Source organism: Protopterus annectens, chromosome 8.part0 (assembly GCF_019279795.1).
Source record: "Protopterus annectens isolate FY-2018-M chromosome 8.part0, PAN1.0, whole genome shotgun sequence".
Classification (NCBI taxonomy): Eukaryota; Metazoa; Chordata; order Ceratodontiformes; family Protopteridae; genus Protopterus; species Protopterus annectens.
Window position 1 is genome coordinate 150,860,622 of NC_056741.1, and position 20,800 is coordinate 150,881,421.

The window sequence follows — 20,800 nt, forward strand, 5'->3', positions numbered from 1 at the left end:
ATACATGTCAAACAGAACGCCTCCTTGGCCCTCTTCAAAAGGAACCTTGATGATTGGATGGGAGATAGGAAATTCACCCCGGGATCATGTAAGTCGCCCTGCTAGACAGGGGTCCAGGGAAGTAAATATTGTGGGAAGAAATATCCAGGGAATTGTTATGGCTAAGCTTGTATAGGCCCTAGGGCTGATAGCCTACTACCAGCCTATGAACCTATGAAGGCCCTATTATATCTCTACGGCAACAACTAACATTGGAACTACTTACTCTGCTTCTGAAGGAGTTGTCCCTGTGCAAATCCTGGAAAGGTCCTTCAGATTTGTGGAACCACATTTTCTTACTGCCTCTCTGATCCCTTGAAACGGTTTGTTGAGGGGTAGAAACTTGATTCCCACTGCACAGTCTTACCTTCTTATTCACTGCAGGTAAGCGTTTCTTTAACTGATGTACCAAATAAGGATGTGCCATCAAAGGAAGGGCTGATGAAAGACATTTTAAAAGGCTCCACAAAGTCACATAAGTCGCATCCAGGCATGTCTCCTTATGGCAATACCTGAATCAGCAGCCAGTGAGGTGCCTTCAACTGCATGAGAGATCAACCTCATGGAAGCAATGGAAACTGAAAAAATAGTGGCTCCAGTTGACAGGATGATCTTTTGAAATCTTCTACAGAAATGGACTCAGAGAGAATTTGATAGTTCCTTAGTCAAATCTCTCTGTAGTCTTGTGAAATGTGCCAGTAAATTAAGAGACCTCAAGGTGAAGGTTGCCAAGGCAAAGACTCACTTTCCAAATCTGTCTAGCACCCTAGATATTTCTGTTTAGTGGATGGACAGAAAAGATATGTTCTGCTAGCTCTTTTTTAGTCTCTGCTGCCTCCACCATAGCATCTTCTGGGACTCCTTTGCTCCAGTGGAGTTTATCCTTAGGAGGAGCTATGAATTTGCCAGGTAATTTTGGAATGGGTTCAACAGTATCCAGTTCCTTTAATTTCTGGTGGGAAACTAAATCAATGAGTTCATCTGCCAGGTGGGTAACACAGGACATAGATGGGACAGATGCAAAAGCTTCCTGTCTGAAGATCTGTAATATGTCTCCAAAGGAGATATCCTATGGTGGTGATCTGGCGGACCCTTCCTCCTTCATTGAAATCAGTATCTCCATGAGAGATTCCAGTGGAGAATCTATGTGCTCCTCTTGTATGTTCTCCTCTGATGGATCTCCTCTAGGGGATGTTCAGAGTGACTCACAACTTTGAACCAAGGAGGGGATAAGGAGGGGATCTGAGGGATGACACACCAGTTCTCTATAAAGAGAAAAAGCCCTATCCACTACCTCGAAGGCAGACAGGCCAGGAGAAGCCGTGGTCAGCCACACCGAAGCCCAGACTTCTAGTACAGGTAGATTATGACTCTACCAGATCTGTGCTTAGAGTGTGGAACCGGACCCACGCTGTCCAGTGCCGAGGCTCTGAGGGGCAAGGATGGATCTGATAACATTGGATTAGACATTAGTCCCATGGATCCGATAACAACACTTCGTCTCCAGTATCTGTTCCGATCTGAAGGCTAGGAGCAGAACTAGTCAGGGACACTGTCAGAGTTCAAGAAGTGGTTTTCTTTGGATCCAACTCTGGACCTCTCAAGGCTGTTGAATCCTGGGGCTCTGAAACTGTGGGATGGAACAGAGAAGGAGACAGAATAATATGAGAAGTGGATGGAAGACTCACAGATCCAATAGGAGACAGAGGCAGTACAACCCCCATCTGGATCTGAGTTCTGAGAAATTTTTGCATCCTCCTATCCGCATCCGCTTCTGATAAACTTCTGGTGGACCTGGAGGATATGGTGGATTTTGGCCTGGAATGTTTCTTGGGAGTCTGCATGAAAGGAGAGTGAAGAGTAGGAGAAATCAGATCCAGGATAAACTCTGGCGAGCGAATTCTTTGCATGTGTGAGGTGCCTGTTTTCGGATCTGAAGGTCTGGGATCCGAGGTAGGAGCTGTAGGACTGGATGATATTATAATAGGATCCAAAGCTTTATGATTTGATGGTTTTGGATCCGAAGATTGAGCCTTCAGATCCGAGGATTTCTAAACTTTAGTTGTAGGTTCCAACAAATTCCTTGGGGACTTCAGTGAACAGCATTTTCTATGCTCTAAAGGAACACATTTTGTAGTTTTTGACAGGGGGCTGAGCCTCAGAAGAAGATTTTGAAGCAGGAGGAAGAAGTCCTTTTAAAATATGTTGGTTGCATCTGTCAGTCAATGCCCTGAAATTAAATGCAGCGCAAATATTGCAGTTGGTTTAGATGGGTGGCTCTGAGACAATTAACAAACTCCTTGTGGGCATCTGAGTTTAGGATTTTATGCAAGAAGTGCATTTCTTGAATTCTGTCAGTTTGTCAGCCATAACAGGAGTGATAAAATCGACAGTACTACTATAAAAGCATTGAGTTAGAAAGAAGAGGAAGAGAGAAAGAAAGCTTACCAGCAACGATAATCAAGAAAATACCCTGTGGTATATGGTAAAGAAGAGAAAAACAACTATGGTAAAAAAATAAATAAATAAATAAAAATATTAGAAAGTACTCAAAATACAGTAAGGAACCTGACACTATAGCATAACAATAGAGGGAGGTTGATCAAATGGAGGAAGAATTATTTAGGCAAGATACTGAAAACACTTATGAATCACTGAAAAGATCATTTAAGAGAAGGCCAGCATCTAAGCACGATGGTGGCAAATGAGATCTGAGGTACTGAAGATGGTCAAGGATCAGCTCTGAACCCATTTGTTGAGGAAAAATGAAAACAACAACATCAGATGTGTTCACTAATGCTTTCTTTGAGACTCCTATTGCTTTTTCCTACAAAGAATGCTAAGTACACATTACTGTTAGTTAAATATACTACATGTTTAGTGATGCAGTCATTAATTTAAGTAAAAATGAATCATTGGCTTTAAAACGGTTGAAACAGATGCAAATCATAGTGATTTGCCCCATTGATAAAGGGGGCACTGTGGTTGTAATTGGTACCATGTTTTATTTACGAAGCATGGAAGCAATGTTGACAATCCATAGCACTTATGACCTACTTATACAGTTTGACTTGAATAGGTTTGTGAGGAAAATACATTCAGCATTATATGATCTAATGTTAGAGGGCTCATGTACTTATGATTTATATAGTTATTTTCTAGTTGATAAGCTATTGGCACCTGTGTTACATGGTCTCCCGAAGGTTCACAAGGATGCCCTGGCTCCACCCATGAGGTCCATTGTTTTGGGCCATGTTTGGTTGACTGAGCCCTTGTCAATCTTCGTGGAGAAGAAGTTGAGAACTCTTAGTTATGTACTTACCATAACGATAGATGTATGTGATCCATCTCGCCTACATTCAATACTGATGGGCTCGGAGCCGAGAATCGGCTCCAACTCGGCCATTTTGACTAGCATGAAGTCTCTCATTGGCTGGGCCAACTCTAAATCCCAGGATGCACCATGCCCAACACATTCTTCCACCCACAGAACACACAAGAGACAAGTGTAAGAGGAGAGAAAAAATAATATCCTCATGGGAATCAAACAATACTTGTCTCCTCCAAATCCAACACGAAGGGGGAAGGAGGGTGGGTAAGTAAGAATGTAGGCGAGATGGATCACATACATCTATCATTATGGTAAGTACATAACTAAGAGATGTAATGTGATCCTATCTCAGCTACATTCAATACTGATGGGACAGCGTCCCTAGCAACTAAATCCTGGGAGGCTCACTGGAAAACACTCCTGAGCACTGTGGAACCAAAGGAAGCACGACCTCTAGATGCCATGTCCAATTTATAATGAGAAATAAAGGTACGTGGAGAAGTCCAAGTAGCCGCTGCACAAATCTCATCCACGGACAGCCTAGCGTGAAAGGCCACTGAAGTTGCCATAGCCCTGGTAGAATGCGCCTTCACCGGAAAGGGAAGATTCCTACCCTTCAATGCATAAATGAATGAGATGCAATCTCTAATCCACCTAGCGATAGTCACCTTGGTTACAGATCTGCCAATTCTGTTGTCCGAAAAGGACACAAACAACTGGTCTGATTTTCTCTCCTGTTGTGACCTATTCAAATAAAACCTCAATTGTCTATGTACATCCAACTGATGAAATATGTATTCTGCTTTGTTGGAGAATTGTGGAAAAAAGACTGGTAGCTCAATAGCCTGTTGGAGACAAAATGCAGAAGACACCTTAGGGAGAAAGGAAGTATTTAGTCTTAGAGATACTCTGTCATTGTGAAAAATCAAATAAGGAGGTTTGACAGAAAGGGCTTGAAGCTCTGATACCCTTCTAGCTGAAGTAATGGCTACCAAAAATGCAGTCTTCCATGATAAGAATTTTAATTCGCAAGTGGCTGCAGGTTCGAAGGGAGGAGACGTCAAAGCTCCGAGCACCATATTTAAGTCCCATGGTAGAACGGGTTGCAAAATCGGGGGGGGTGAATTAACCAGGCTGCTTTTTGAAAGGCTTTACACAGCTTATAACCCATGAGGGAAGGCTCATGAGCTACGTGATAATTAGAGATCGCTGCCAATTGAACCTTTATAGTGGAGACAGCGAAACCCTGTCTAAAAAGTGTCACCAAGAAATCCAACACCTCTGACACAGGGGCTGTGAGGGGATTAAGGTCACGCTGCTCAGTCCAAAAAGCAAACCTCTTCCATTTACTAGAGTAAATCTTTCTAGTAGAAGACTTATGAGAGGAGGACAGAATCTGTAGTACCTCTGGGGTAAAGTTATGCTGTCTGACTACGGAAGGAAGTGGAGTAGCCAAGCAGCGAGTCTGAGAGTTCGGAGGGATGGATGAGGCTGTCCCGACTGATGAGTCAATAGGTCTGGAGTTGGGTCCAGGATCCAAGGCCCATCTACCGCATATTTCCAAGGAAGGGGAACCAAACATGACGGGGCCAGAGTGGTGCTATCAAAATCATGCTGCTTCCCACATAGATTGCCTTCTGAATCACTCTTGGCAAGAGAGGGACTGGAGGGAAGGCATAGAGCAGACCGGAGAGCCAATCGTGGACTAGAGCATCCCTGGGCGACTCCCCTTGAGGAGGGATTAGAGTGAAATAATTTCTGCACTTCGCATTGAGGGAACTGGCAAAGAGGTCGCAGCAGGGAAGACCCCACCTGGAGAATATCTGAGCCGCCACTTGATCGTTCAGGGACCACTCGTGAGGCATCAGAATGGCTCTGCTCAGCCTGTCTGCAATCACGTTGGACTTCCCCGGAATGTGCGTTGCCACTAGAAAGCGCTGGGAAGCGATAGCCCAGCTCCACACTCTCATGGCTTCCCTGCAAAGGGGATAGGACTTGGTTCCCCCCTGTTTGCTCAGATACCAGACAACCGACATATTGTTGGAAAGAATTGCAATAGTTCCCTGAGGAAGAAAGCTGTGGAGTGCCTGCAACACTAGAAGCACTGCTCTCCTCTCCAGAACACTGATATGCAAGTGAGTCTCATGATCCTGCCACGTACCTTTAACCGTCCTGCCCAGATAATGTCCCCCCACCCCATCTGGGAGGCGTCCGTGGTTACCGTGGCAATGGGGGACGGGGGGATGAACGATCTTCCTTGATTCAGATTGGAGGGGAGAAGCCACCAACGAAAATCTTGTCTGCATCTCTCCATAATGAAAACCGGATGGGACAAGGGCAGATCCTGATACGACCACTAGGCCGAAAGGAGCCATTGAAGTATTCGCATGTGCAACCTGGCAAGAGGGACTAGAAGGATGGTAGCCGCCATTGTTCCCAACAACTGCAGAACTGTTCTGGCTTGAGCTTTTCTACGGGGCAATAAGGCCATAACTTGTGCCTGTAACACCTTTATTCTGTCTAAGGGTAGGAATGTTCGCATCTCTACAGAGTCTAGCTCTGCGCTGATAAAGGCAACACGCTGTGATGGCAGCAATACAGATTTTGCCCAATTGAAGGTAATTCCTAACAGACGTCCCCATTTGAAGTTGGTTCTCATGGCTTGAAAAAGTAGATGCCTGGTGGGGGCGGTGAGGAGCCAGTCATCTAGATAAGGAAACACCTAGAATCCGAGAAGTCTCAGGTGAGCCGTTACCACTGCCAAACAGTTGGTAAACACCCTGGGGGCTGTGGTGAGACTAAAGGGCAGGACCCAGAATTGGAAATGACTGGCTCCCAGCCGGAAGCGTAAATGATGCCTGCAGGCCTTGTTTATCTTGATGTGATAATAGGCGTCCTTGAGATCTATGGAGCACATCCATACTCCTTTTTCCAGCAAGGGGAGAATGGATTGTAACATGACCATTCAAAAACTTGGACTTTTTCACAAAGCGGTTTAAACGGCTGAGATCCAGAATGGGTCTCAAGTCCCCTGTTCTTTTCGGCACCTAAAATAATCTTGAGTAAGTTCCTGATCCGATCTGGTCTGCGGGGACTGATTGGATGGCTCCTTTTCTTATCAGTTTTGAGATTTCTAGTGCTGCTTGATCCCGTTGACTGGGCGGAACATCTGGGATTCTTTTTGACGGTGGAAGAGAACGGATGAAAGGAATGGTATAACCTCCGGCGATGATTCGAAGCACCCATCGATCCTGAGTGATGGACTCCCAGGCCCGAAGATGCTCCGAAAAGCTGCCCCCGACTGGCTACGGAGACACACAGTCGGGTAATCCCTCAGGTATGCTGGAAGGAAGAGCCACGAAAGGATTCGCGGTTTCCTGTATTGCGGGGGCCTCCACCTCCTCTGGGGCGACGTCTTCCGAAGTAATTTCCCCCTCCTCTGCCTCTGGAGGGGGGTTCACTCTGATGGGCAGGGGAAGACTTTTGAGACTTTCTGAACCACATTTTTCCTCCCCTCTGAGCCTTGGGATAAGGTCTAGTGGGGAGAGAAAAACGGGCCCCAATGGCAGACAAAGTCTTACCCTCCTGCTCACATCTCGTGAGGGTGTCTTTCACTTTGGGTCCAAGGGGCGTCCGTGAAAGAAGACTTGAAAGCCTCCGCAAAATGACACAAGCGCATCCAAGCTTGCCTCCTGAGGGCTATGCCTGAACTCACTGCTCTACCCGCCCCCTCGTCTGCATAAGATATGAGCCTCATAGAAGAGTTGACGATGGAAGAAAGGGTAGACAGCTGGGCATTAACAGACTGGGTCAACTCCTCAGGCACGTTACCCGCCATGGTATCTCCCAACTCTTTAATGAGATCCCTTTGGAGCTGCGTAAAATGACACAAGTAATTCAGCGACTGCAAGGTAAAGGTCGCTGAAGACAGGGTACGCTTCCCATACCTATCCATGCTCCTAGACTCCTTATTAGGAGGATGGATGGAAGTAGAAGCCTCTGCCACGTCCTGCTGAGTGGCAGACGCCATCACCATGGCATCCACAGGAACTCCCTTGGTCAAAAACTCTTTCCCAGGAGGTGCCGATAGGAATTTATTGGGGCAGCTAGGGACTGGCTCCACAGAGTCAGGGTGTTCCCACACCCTTCGACAAATAAGATCCAACAATTCATCGAAGGGTGGAGACACCCAAGAGGCAGAAGGCTGGGCTCCGAAAGCTTTGAGGAAGACCGACTCCTCCTCAGAAGGGTTTTTGGATGGCCAATTGCCCCACTGTCTCAAGATCTCCAGGATGTCGGAGAACGAGACATCATCCGAGGACGACTTTGGGGACCATTCTGCATCATCGAGGTCGGTGTCCGAGGTGACAGACTCATCTGGGGCGTCTAGGTGCTTCCTCTTACACAGCTTCTTTCTGGGAGGCTCTTCAGGCACGGACTCTGAAGGGCCTTCAGAAAGCAGGGGACCACACATGGAGGTATCCTCAGGCCTTGGAGCCCCGCTGTCCAGAGACAGAGGGTCGCCAGAAACTCTAGTCGTAGTGTCCAGGGAAGGAGAAGCCGATTCGAGTGAAGTCACTAAGGACTTGGCCAGCGCGCTCCTCATAGCTTCGAAGGCGGGTCCCCTCGAATCGGAGGAAGGGCCCATCTCCAAAACCATGACCGGAGTTGGGGTTCCCCTAGCCAAAGCACCAAGGGGGAGACTCGGAACCGAAGTCAGTGGTCCCGATGTATCACCCTCTGGCTCGACTGAGTACCCCCGAGTACAGAAACCTGCAGAGGGAATAGAGAAGGTTGGAGCTGAGGCCGGAACCGAAAGACTGGTGGGGGGTCTCGGAACCGACCCAAGGACTTCACTTGACTCAGCACTCTCCGACTCCGACAACACCAAGGTTGTCGGAGGAGGAAGGAATGGAACCGATACTATGGTGGGCTCCGGAGCCGACTGGGCTGGAGCCAAAAATAATTTAGATAACACTGGCAACTGTAGGAGACTCTGGACCACCCTATGTCTGAATCAGATAACCTGGAGAACCTGGAGGAGACAGAAGGGGGTCGCGAAACCTCTCCCATCGGATCCGAGACATGACTAGGAGAACGGCTCCGAATCGGCTCCAAGATGATCGGAGCCAAAGCAGGCTCGAGAAGCACCGAAACCTCCTTTGCGCCAAAAGCCGTGGAACCGAAGAAGCCGGCTCCGAAATGGAAAGTATTACCTGCGGCTCCGAAACCAGTGGAACTGAGACAGTGGACCCTGCTGTCGACCCTGAATCCTGCGGCTCCGAGACCAATGGAGCCGAGGAAGGAGACACAGCTTTAGACCCCATAGCCAACGGCTCCGAGACCAGTGGAGCCGAGGAAGGGGACATCGACTTGGATCTTTTCTCCAGTGGCTCCGAAGAAGAGGACGGAGCCGGAGACTTCTTTTTCGACTTAGCCCTGGACTTTTCAGAGGGAGGAGAAACAGCTTCCTCAAAGGAGGGTTTGATTAAACCCTTCAGGATAAGTTTATTTTTTCTCTCCTGCAAAACTCTCGAAGAGAAAGCATGACAGACACTGTAAGATTCTTGCAAGTGTTTGGCGCCAAGGCAGTATACGCAAATCGCGTGACCGTCTGTCAAACACATTTTATAGCTACACTTTGCACATTTTTTAAAGCCCGATGGCGTATGATCTTTTTCTTTGGTAGACATGATGCACAAACACAAGTCAAACACAAGTTAAACACTAGGGGGGGGGGGGCAAACGGCTCTAAGTTAAACGCCGAGACACAAGATAGGGCAAAGGCCCTCTAACTATAATGGGCCTAGCCCGCCAAACAGGAGGATCACTCACACAACAGGAATAAACAATCTCACTCAAACAACAAGTCAATTACCACAACGTAGCTATAAAAATAGCTTTTGAATATAAATTTTCTTACAGAAAACTGCTATGATATATGAAAAAATCACAAAAGAGGGTACTTAGCCACAGCCAAGTTGAGACCACGTCGATACTTCAAGAGCGGCAAATGAGATCTGGGGTTTTGGGCGTGGTGCATCCTGGGATATAGGGTTGGCCCAGCCAATGAGAGACTTCGTGCTAGTCAGAACGGCCGAGTCGGAGCCGATTCACAGCTCCGAGCCCATCAGTATTGAATGTAGGCGAGATAGGATCACATTACATCCAGTGTTAAATGTTGTTTTTACCTTCAAAGGCTTGGCATTGCTATGGGCACCTCATGTGCCAATAGTTACGCCAACCTGGTGTTGGCTTGCTGGGAAATGACAAGTGTTGTATTTAATAATCCCTTTGAGCAACACATTAAATGTTATAGACATTTTGTTGATGGCATTTCTATATTTGGGATGGTTCAGAAGCAGATCTGGGTCTCTTTGTTGAATATCTTGAGAAGACCAAAAGCTTCCTTAGATTTACTTATAATTATTCAAGGGATAATATTTATTTTCTGGATGTTAAGTGTCATTAAGGACCAGAGTGGTAAGATCATGATGAAACTTTATAGGAAGTCTTGTAGGAAAAATGGCATACTACATAGATAGAATATGCATCCTACATTTGTTTACTGGAATATTATGAAGGGCCAATTTTTAAGGGCATCAAGGTTGAATAGTGTTCAGATTAGTTACAAGAATGCTTTTGACACTTTGAGCAATGATTTTTTGATGAGAGGGTACAAAAGAGAGGATGTGACCAGGATGAGACACGAGGTTGAACAAATGAGATCTGGCAGAAGGAAGCTCTATTCATTTGATTTGCCTGTAGCTAACGGAGGCAAAGTGGGTGGATGCTCTAGTATAGTCCGAGTGCCCTTAACTTATTATATGGATGTACACCTATTGCGTGATGTCATTAAAAGGAATTGGCCAATTTTGGTGGCAGAGAAGGTTAGATCACTTGTGGAACATACACCTAGCTTTTCTTTTAAAAATAAACCATCGCTTTAGAGGCAGTTGTGTCATAAGATGTTTAATGCTACTACTGATCGGGATGTGAGTAAAGTAGGTACATATCTGTAAGGTTCACATAGACCCTGTACTTTTAGTGATACAGTGATTGAATTTACTCACCCTGAAACTAATGTACAATATAAGGTAAGAGATATGGCAGATTGTATAAGAAGAACTTGGTATATCTTGCTAGATGTAATGTGTGTCCGAGTTTCTGTGTGGGAAAGACCACCTGTACTTTGAAAAAGCTAGTTATGCAACCCCAATATGATATTCACAAAGGGAATTTATTTAATGCTTTAGTTAAGCATTATGCTATGTGTGATGATGAAGTACATGCCTATAAATTTCTGTGTTTACAAATAATATTGCCTGACTTTAGAGGTGGGGATATAGTTAACAGGACTGAGTTAGCAGAGACTAGATGGATTATTTTATTGCAGGCTAATAAGGACTTTCGTTTGTATGCTATAGTACTGCTGAAACCTGTTTTGAAAGCATGCCATTAGCACCATTGGTTGTTTTTAATTAGTTTAATTGATTTATCTTTGTATTTAAGGATTTTTGTTCTGATTAAATTTTGTGGTCTGATGAAGCATATTGTACGCAAAAGCACTTACCGTTTATTTTACACTAAATCTCAGATTACCTGATAGCTGTGTTTGGCTGGTTCTTTCTTCTGTTTTTGATATTTGTTGCTTGGTTTGGACTGGCCTTCACCCACTTGGCTTACTTGATTTTTGGACAAGTAATGAATGTAAGTCAACCTGAGAGGCAGGTCCAAAAGGAATCACTGCCAACATCACTTTTACATTTATGAGCTTTGGGTAGTGCTGAGTCCAACAATTTTTAAAGTACCACTGAATTTTTCTTATGTGTAGTCTGCCTAGTAGAATCAAGAGGATCACTGATAGGTTCATAGTTTCATAGGTGTTTATTAGGCTAATGACCACAAGGGCCTTTTTAAGCCTAGCCATGCATCCTAAATATTTGACAAGTTCTGATACCCTTGATAAGTGTAAGCATGGGCCTGGGAGATGAACAATTTACATATCACCTGTTTGCATCAGAGACATAGGTGCCAAACCAGGGATGAATTTCCGGTTTCCTATCCAATTGTCGAAGTTACATTTGAATTGGATTAGGGAGGAACTCTGCTTCACATGGATGGGGAGCTGGGATACATACCTATCTCTCCAGCAGGTCCGATTTATATAACAGGCAAGGTTTAAGTCTTCAGAATAGGTAATTCTGGTACTGTTTGTTTTCTGGATATGCAGGAGGCCCATCAGAGTGGGGTCTAACAATGCCCTGTAATCCAGGCATGGATCTCCCTCCTGAAAAGCCTGTAGGAGACAGAATACAGGGATAGGGCCTTGAGGCAGTCTGCATAGGACATATTACTTAACGCCCTGTATTATTTTAGTGAGGAACCTCTGTGGACATTCTAGTTGTTGGATATGCCTAGTTAGGTACATACCAAAGGAGGCATTGTACTCAATGACAGGTCTGATGAATGCCGAATACAATGGAACAATGACTTCCTTGTACTTAGATGCCATACCTTTGTTTATAAGTTGCGCAACATAGAATGATTTTCTCACCAAAGGCTGGATTACTATCTATGCATGTCACTAAGTCCCTGACTACTGGGTCGACTCTAAGGGGTGGGGTATGTTGTCAATGTGATAGTTACCAGAGATGGATGACTTCCCAAAGGATACTATTATGCATTTCTTGGCATTTAGTTTTAGTCCATGACTCTGACACCAGTTGTTTGTCTGTGTCAGCCCCCCCTGGAAAACATTTGTGTCAGTTTGAGAGTCAATGACAGCTCCTAATTTGAAATCATCTGCAAATTTAGTCAGCCAGAGACCAGTGACATTGGCCTTGACGTCTGAGACATAAATGCCAAAAAGGAGCAGTCCAAGGACTGATCCCTGAGGGACTCCAATTGTAACTGGCCACTTTGTAGAGGTGGACTCCCCAGTTACAACTTCCTGGTTCCTGTCTGTGAGTCAGTTGGCTATCCACCAGGTGAGATACGGGTTTGTACCTAACCTCTTGAGTTTGTCAACAATGCCTGAGTGGGGTATTGTTTCAAATGCCTTGGCTAGGTCAAGGTAGGCAGTGTGAACGATTTTGTCCTCATCCATTGCTCTGGTGACCTTCTCAAACAAGTCCACCAGGTTGAGTAGTCATGATCTGCCCTTGATGAAAACAAACTGGGCTGGGTCCTGTGTCTGGACGTTTACTATATCTCTATTGATTATCTCTATGATAATTCTTTCCATGGCTTTACATATAAGACTAGTAAGACTTGTGAGTCTGTAGTTTCCAGGGTCTGTAGATGGCCCACCTTTGTGCAGAGGGATGACTGTTGCCTTTCTCCATTCATGAGGCATGAAGCCTGTTTGGAGGTTACAGTTAAATAGTAATTCCAAAGGCCCTTATAGGTCATGTTTCATGCAATTTAGAAGGCATCCTGTGATATTGTCTGGGCCCACTGATGCAGTGTTCTTGGTCTTAGAGACAGCATTAAGGACCTGTTCCCTAGTGATAGTGGGGGGGGGGGGTTATATTTGATGATATTTCCTGAGGGAAGGCTGAGGTGGTGGGCGAAGAGGAGTAAACTTGGAGCTGAATTTATCAGCCAGGAGGTTTGCTATATCTTCTGGCTCAGTAGAGGTGGCTCCATTTACAATGAGCTCTGCACATAACTGTGTATTGCCTTTGAGGTTCCAGACATAGCTAAAGAATAATTTGTGGTTGTCCTTGGCCTGGGAGGCCAAACTTACATCAAATTTGGCTTTCGTAGACTTTATTTGTCCTCTGAGTTGTTTGTTTAGTTTCATGAGAGCGCTTTTTTCCTACTGGGTGCTGCACCTCCTAATTGTTGCCATGATTTTCTTCCTCCTGTTATACATCCGATTGATTTTGTGATTCCACCAGGGTGGGTTATTTTTTGAGTTAGTTCTGTACGTCTTCCTGCTGGGTGCAGCTGCCTCTATCCAGCTATTAACATGCTTGTACAGGGTTTCAGTGAACAGTTCTGCATAGGCAGAAGTGTTCTCTGGGTTTACAGGGGCTTGAAATTTAGCCAGGTTCTCACTTAATAGCAGGAGGTTACCCTTAGAATAGTTCCTGAATATTCCCGGTTTAGCTGTGGCTCCAGGTTTTATTGTTACTTCAAAGGAGATTATTTTGTGGTCTGACCTTACCAGAGAAGACATTACAGTAGGGGGTATGGAGCACTCTCCCAAATTAGTGAGGACCAGATCCAATATGGTTACACCCCTGGTTGGTGCACTGACTATCTGGTCTAAGAAATTTCTGTTTACAAAATCCAGGAATCTCTGTGCATGTACATTGTATGTCATATAGGATTCCCAGTTAATAGTGGGGTAATTAAAGTCACCCATGAATATGGTATTGGGTTGGATGGTTAGTGTTTCTAATAAGTTTGAATACATGGTATGGGTTTCCTGGGTCATAGAGGGGGATCAATAACTTGCAAGGAAGTGGTATTGGGTTTTACCTATGGTGATTTGAACATGGAGCAGCTCAAGTGCATTGTCCTGTTTGACCAGCCTTGAAGTATATTTATTTTTAATGCAAATAGACACACCTCCACCTTTAGTCCCTGCCTGTGAAGTGATGTCATGAAGCCTAAAATTTTGAAAAACTCTCTTGCTGGGGCCATGTCTAGAAGACAGAAATCGAAGAAAATGTACTGACAAGTCAGAAATTTGTCTTCTAGCAAAAAGGCCATCCTTTTTACTGTGTCTATCAAACAGCCCAGGAAAACAATTTGTTGAGATGGTGTGAGGAAGGACTTTTTAAGGTTCAGTTTGATATCTAAGGACTCCAAGCACCTGGATAAAGAATCTGCACAAATCAGCAAGTCATCTAAATAATGAAAATTTGGATACCTAGGGTTCTGCATTAGGTAACCACTGGGGCCAGACACTTTGTAAACATTTGAGGTGAAATAGATAGCCCAAACGGTAATGCAAAAAACTAATAATGTAAGGCAGAAATGGCAAATCTCAAAAATTTTCTGAAATTAGGAACAATAGGAATATGATAAGTACTCTGGAGATCCAGAGTCACTGTGAAACACTGATCTGGAAAGAATGCTTGGACGAACTGAAAGGTGAACATTTTGAATTTCTGAACTTTTACAAAAGTGTTTAGAAAGAACAAATCTGTCAAGTGTCCAGGAGTGCTCCTTTTTTGCCACTAAAAAGATTTTGGAGTAAAAGTCTTTGCCTTGCATATTACAGCCACTGGTTCTATGACATCTGTATCTACCATGTGATGAAGGACTGCAGAAAACAGCTCTGTCTGGTCTGGTTGGTGTGGGGAAATTCCCCTAAAAGGGGGATGATTTTCTGTCTACTGTAAAATATCTGGGGAGAGAGTATTTTGTCTGGCAAGGGGTCTCTTACCTCAGACTACTCCTGTAACTAAAAGATTTGGTTTTCCTATACCTGTGCCAGGTAGTAGAGCAGCCCTGGAGGATGTGTTTAAACCCTGTACTATAGTGGCTGGCAAAGCTACACTACAGTGAGATGTGGTGGGCCAAGCAGTGGCCCTAACAAAACCACTAACCATAGGTGAAGGCATACATACATTTATTTATTTTCCTTTTTAGAGGCAACAGGATTTGATGAAGGGTACCAGAGTTAGGATCCATCAAGTCATGGGAGAGAACGCCAGCCAGAATAATAAACTGACAGCATTAGATAATTTATCACAGTAAGCAGTTAACGTTTCAAGTAATAAGTATGGCCCAACACAACTAAACTCCGGCAAAATGTGCTATTATCACAAAAACAGTTTAAAAGGTTTTCAGAATTCTTTTGCAACTGACACAAGTTAAATAAGTTTTAGTATGCAAAGACCAAACACCAAAGCAACCAATGTGCCAAACCAGTGTTAAAAATTAGTTCCACACATTTTAACCATATTGAACTACTATGAAATAATACGGGTTCAGGCACCTAGCCAGCGAGATATTTCCTTCTGGCACATTTGACTGGGGACACATGACTGAAGTGACAGTCAGCTGCAGAGAAATATGGCTGTTTGCAAATTCCCTGTGGGCAGAGAGAAGCACATACTGCCATGCTCATAGCTTTAATAACCAAATGCATGGAGGCAGAAGAAGTAATGAGTGTTGTGCTCAGTGCAGAGTACATACATGTGTAACTACAACATGTAGAAGTGTGCTACAGCATGGAGGAAATCCTACAGGCTACTGTAGTCACATTTATGCGCCAGTATGCGTTTTACGTAATATTCCCTAGAGAATATAAAGGGGGTAATGGTCCACACACACCGATAATAAAGATACTGCTCATTGTGCGCTGCATTTGTACTGCCACTGACATGCCCTCTGGCCAGCCTGCTGCTGATGCCTGCCATAATGCCTGCTGTCTCATGTTTCCTTGGGGACTATGGACATTGTTTTCCCCCTGTGACTTTGGCTCTTGAAGTTGTGGGCATGGCAAAACATTCTTCTCTTTGCCAACAGGGAATTTGCAAACAGCCATATTTCTATGCAGCTAACTGTCACTTCAGCCATGTGTCCCCAGTCAAATGTACCACAGGGAAATGTCTCGCTGCCTAGGTGCCTGAACCCTTATTACAGAAATATGGCTGTTTACAAATTCCCTGTTGGCAAAGAGAAGAATGTTTTGCCATGCCCACAACTTCAAGAGCCAAAGTCACAGGGGGAAAACAATGTCCATGGTCCCCAAGGAAACATGAGACAGCAGGCATTATGGCAAGCATCAGCAGCAGGCTGGCCAGAGGGCATGTCAGTGGCAGTACAAATGTAGTGCACAATGAGCAGTTCCTTTATTATTGGTGTGTGTGGACCACTACCCCCTTTACATTCTCTAGGGAACATTACGTAAAACGCATACTGGAGCATAAATGTGACTACAGTAGCCTGCAGGATTTCCTCCATGCTGTAGCACACTTCTACATGTTGTAGTTACACATGTATGTACTCTGCACTGAGCACAACACTCATTACTTCTTCTGCCTCCATGCATTTGGTTATTAAAGCTATGAGCATGGCAGTATGTGCTTCTCTCTGCCCACAGGGAATTTGCAAACAGCCATATTTCTCTGCAGCTGACTGTCACTTCAGCCATGTGTCCCCAGTCAAATGTGCCAGAAGGAAATGTCTCGCTGGCTAGGTGCCTGAACCCCTCTAGAGCTAAAGGAGTGACACATGGGACGTTTCTTTAAACAGTAAATATAGCAAAAAACACGAAATATAACAACAATACTAAGAAAAAAATCTTTCAACTTAGCCAGAGCAAAGATGGTAGCACCCGATCTGTTTAGTGGCAAATGAGATCTGAGGAGCTCTCCTAGGGCATGATGGGATAGGGATACAGCCACAAGCCAGTGGAAGACCTCGAGCTTTTGTATATGGCCTAGTCGAAACTGAGGATCGGTTCCGAACCCAACCAGTGAAAGAATATAGGCAAGATAGGACAACATCACATCACAATTTATACACACACACACACACACACACACACACACTTAAAAATACACGCACCTATACATATATATATATATATATATATATATATATATATATTTATAGATTAAATATAGATAGATATTTAATATATACAGATCGATCTACATGATATATATATATATATATATATATATATATATATATATATATATATATATATATATATATATATATATATATATATATTTATATATATGTGCATGTATGAGTGTATTTTTTTATATTTTTAATGTATAGTGGTTGCCACATACATAAACATTTGTGAATATATAGGAACATAGATTAGTACTAAGCTAACTGCCCTTGCGAGCCATTGTAAGCCTAGCCAATTATCCCTTGTGAGACTCAAATCCTGCACCTTGTTTTTGGTAAGGCAAACACCTTAACCATTAGGCCACCCTCCCTGCTTATGTACTAGCTGCATCTGCAAAGGGAGTTACCATAACTGGGTTAGTGTTTCATACGACTTTTATCAAGCCAGCAAATCAGTAAGGGTTCCAGTTTAATTCTTATCATATCTATGCATATTCCTTTTAGTAAACATATACTACACTTGTGATATTTGCAATAACGACATAACCTTCTTCATATAATTATATGCAAGTTGTTGTTGTTTGTCTTTCAGCTTTTTCCCGGTAAGGGGTCGCCAGAGCGGAACTCCGGTCCGCTAATGATTGGCAATAGACTTTTTACGAAACGCAGAGGTGCCAGCTCGACAACCAACCTTCAACGAAGGCACGCCCATTTACGCACGCATGTCTTTCGAACGTTACCCAGCCGTGGGGAGGACATGAAGACTCCACACAGAAGACACTCCCAAGCCAAGCCGAGAATCGAACGGGAGAACCTCTTGCTGTGAGGTAACAACACTACCGCCGTACAAGTGTAAAACAAAGTCTTGCAAAAACTGTAAAGAGTAGTGTTTCATTTGTGAGTGTATAATAAGCATTGCATAATGCACTGAAGCAAAATGTTCCTTACTACTCGAGTGCAAATCAAAGAATTAGCAACATTTAGTTAATATTTGTAAAAGCTTAAGTTTCTTTTTGAAAGCTTGAACTACCATGGAGCTCTGCCCTTAGTTTGTTTCATTCAGAGTAGTTAATTAATAAAAGTGTTGTTTGGACTGGAGATCAGATGGGCTCTCTCAGACACAGGCACATATACACATGCATGTGCGCACACACACACACACACACACACACACACACACACGCATGCATGCATGCACGCACACAGACACACACACACACACTTCTTGAAGCTCTTTAAACATTAAATAACCTTTGCTTAACAGACTGCAAAGGCTAACAATGGCTCTTTGTAAAATGACCTGACTGTCAATATCATATGGGTAAAGTACATGCATGCTGCCACTATCTAATATTTGGTAAGGGTCTGAAGCTTATATCCATGGCTCATAACCTGCTACCTCATTTGGTGTCAGTCGTGATCCACAGTTAAGAATAAAGACCCTCTGAGCTGTCCTGTTATTCCCTAATCACCATCTTTCCCATAAACCTGCCTGCATATTCTAATCTGACCTGCACTGACAGTCTCATTAATCTGCACATATTCTGCCTTCCTCTGTAACTGCTGCATGAGACAGTTGCTCACCACTCTCTTATGATGTGGAGGAATCAACCTTGCAAAGGGACATAACAGGTCCTGGCATAAACCAAATGCAATGTTTAAATCAAGCAAAGTGTAGTTAACACCTTAAAAATGGTTACTATTATTCTATGCTCTGGAGGTTAATACTCTAACTGCCAATAGTTGCATCCTGAGCTTATTGACACAATCAAGTTATGTCCTCACATTTCAAACAGATGGTGATATTGCTGGAGAAATAATAGTTACTTAAGAAAAGTAAATTTCAAACAGTTTAGTATAAACAAATCTTTACAGTGGTAGTGCTCATTAGACTCTAGGTCTTAAACTGGAGCTTATAAGTCATAATAAACATGATAAATATTAATACTGTAATATTTTGTAAAGAACTTGCAGTATCTAAGTAACCACTCAAAGCCACACACATATGTCAACAACATTTTGTTTGTTCATTTGTAAGCTTTCATATAATGCAATGCAGTTCTGTGTCATATGGCTTTTGAGATATTTAGAAAAATATGAAAATATGACAATGTCCATAAATAGTATAAGAACAACAACTAATACAGCTTAGCAGCACCAAACCGAGGTCAGATATCATTGCAGTTCTTTTGCCTATCATGTAAGTTTTAAGATGAAATCTTTCAATGCCTTATAAACAAGTGGTTTTGGAATTAATAAAGCAAGTGTGAACAGATTATATAACACTGGAATACATCACTTGGCTGAAATGAGTTTATGTTACACATCTGTATGCATGAAATCTAGTAGCGGTCACTCATGAAGCAGTATGCCAAGGTTAATTCCTCACATTTCGTTTTACAAACTCTGTAACTAACAGGACATATTATGCGGGGCCTTTACTGACTGCATCTCAATTTCTTAAAAAAAAACAATGGTAGCAGCTAGTAGTACATTCAAGTATTTCATTCAGTGATGTTTGTTACCATGACACATCACTTCTGAGATAATGATAAAAGGATGTTATCCATGCAGAAGAATTCATGAGATTTTCCCTGTCCTGTGTGGCATTCTGCACTTAGTGGCATATGTAATTACCATATTTTAGGAGATCTGCTTAAGCTGAGATTCAGAATATCACTTACCCAGATAATTCTATATACATCCATCTCATTGCTTACAGAGGGAGGTATCTGAGTGTAGGTACGGTTGGCGACTGCTTGCGGATTAGGTGGTCTACATATAGGAGGTTCTTTTTGCAAAGCATAAACATCAGCTACTTCTTGTTTAGCAGTACTATATACCTGAAAAAAGGTGACAAAGTAGCCTTAAGTACAATTTCTCAGTAACAGAAAGAATAATTAGTACAGAAGTAAAATGAGATGCCTTTGCAATATAATTTGTTGTTTTTCTTTCACTGCCAGCTACAGAGAAAAATGCTACTATACCATCACCACTAAATGGCAAGTCTTACAATAAAAAAAAGTATAATATGCAGGCTTTAAGATTCATGTCCACAGCTTATAACAAGAAACCTTCTGTAGTTTTTTTTTTTTTTTTTTCTTTTGGCATGCACTGATATGCAGGACAAAAATACATTTCAGAATTTGTTCCTTTTACAGCATCACTCACTCCACACATACTGGAAAGGAACTCAAAAACAGAGATGAATTTAGGGTATCACAATAATGAGGCACAAAGACTTATTATCTTATGCCTTGGGTAGTATAAGATTCAGGCTTATCTAGCTATAGTACTTATGTAGAATTATGTAGAGTAAGTTGTAAACAAAACTCCTCAAGCCTTATTGTACTTTGACTTTATATAAAATAATGTATTAAATATGAAAAGGCCACAAAATGTAATGAATGTCTGATTAGCAACCATTTTCATTAACAAATGTATGGTATAATAGTCTTTACACCTAAATGAGAACAACACTAGGGTGTGTGTGTGTGTGTGTGTGTGTGTGTGTGTGTGTGTGTGTGTGTGTGTGTGTGTGTGTGTGTGTGTGTGTGTGTTTGTCTTTCTGTGCATGCTCTTGTATGTGTCAGTATGTGTGCATGCATACGTGTGTGTGTGTGTGTGTGTGTGTGTGTGTGTGTGTGGACAAATACAGAGGCATCTGTCTCTTTAAACAACAAAATATGAACCCTATTAACTTACTGAAAGCAAAATAAAACTCAAAACTTTTTTAAGGGCAGAAAGTCCTCCTGAAATCCCCACACCCCCTGCTAATTATACATACCAACTCTAAAATCAAACTACAGTGGGGAAGCAGAAAATTCCCTGATCCCCACTGTATAATAATTTCATACAGAAAAAAAGCAAGTAAAT

General features: G+C 43.0%; 1 protein-coding gene across 1 annotated transcript in view; it reads right to left on the bottom strand.

Annotated features, from left to right (window-relative positions):
* LOC122808680 (alpha-2-macroglobulin-like) overlaps positions 1-20,800 on the bottom strand; it is a 2,380,392-nt gene that overhangs the window by 361,852 nt on the left and 1,997,740 nt on the right. The window contains exon 16 of the mRNA XM_044079659.1: positions 19,609-19,767. Coding sequence (XP_043935594.1) covers positions 19,609-19,767 — 159 coding nt within the window. The remainder of the gene's footprint in view (positions 1-19,608; positions 19,768-20,800) is intronic.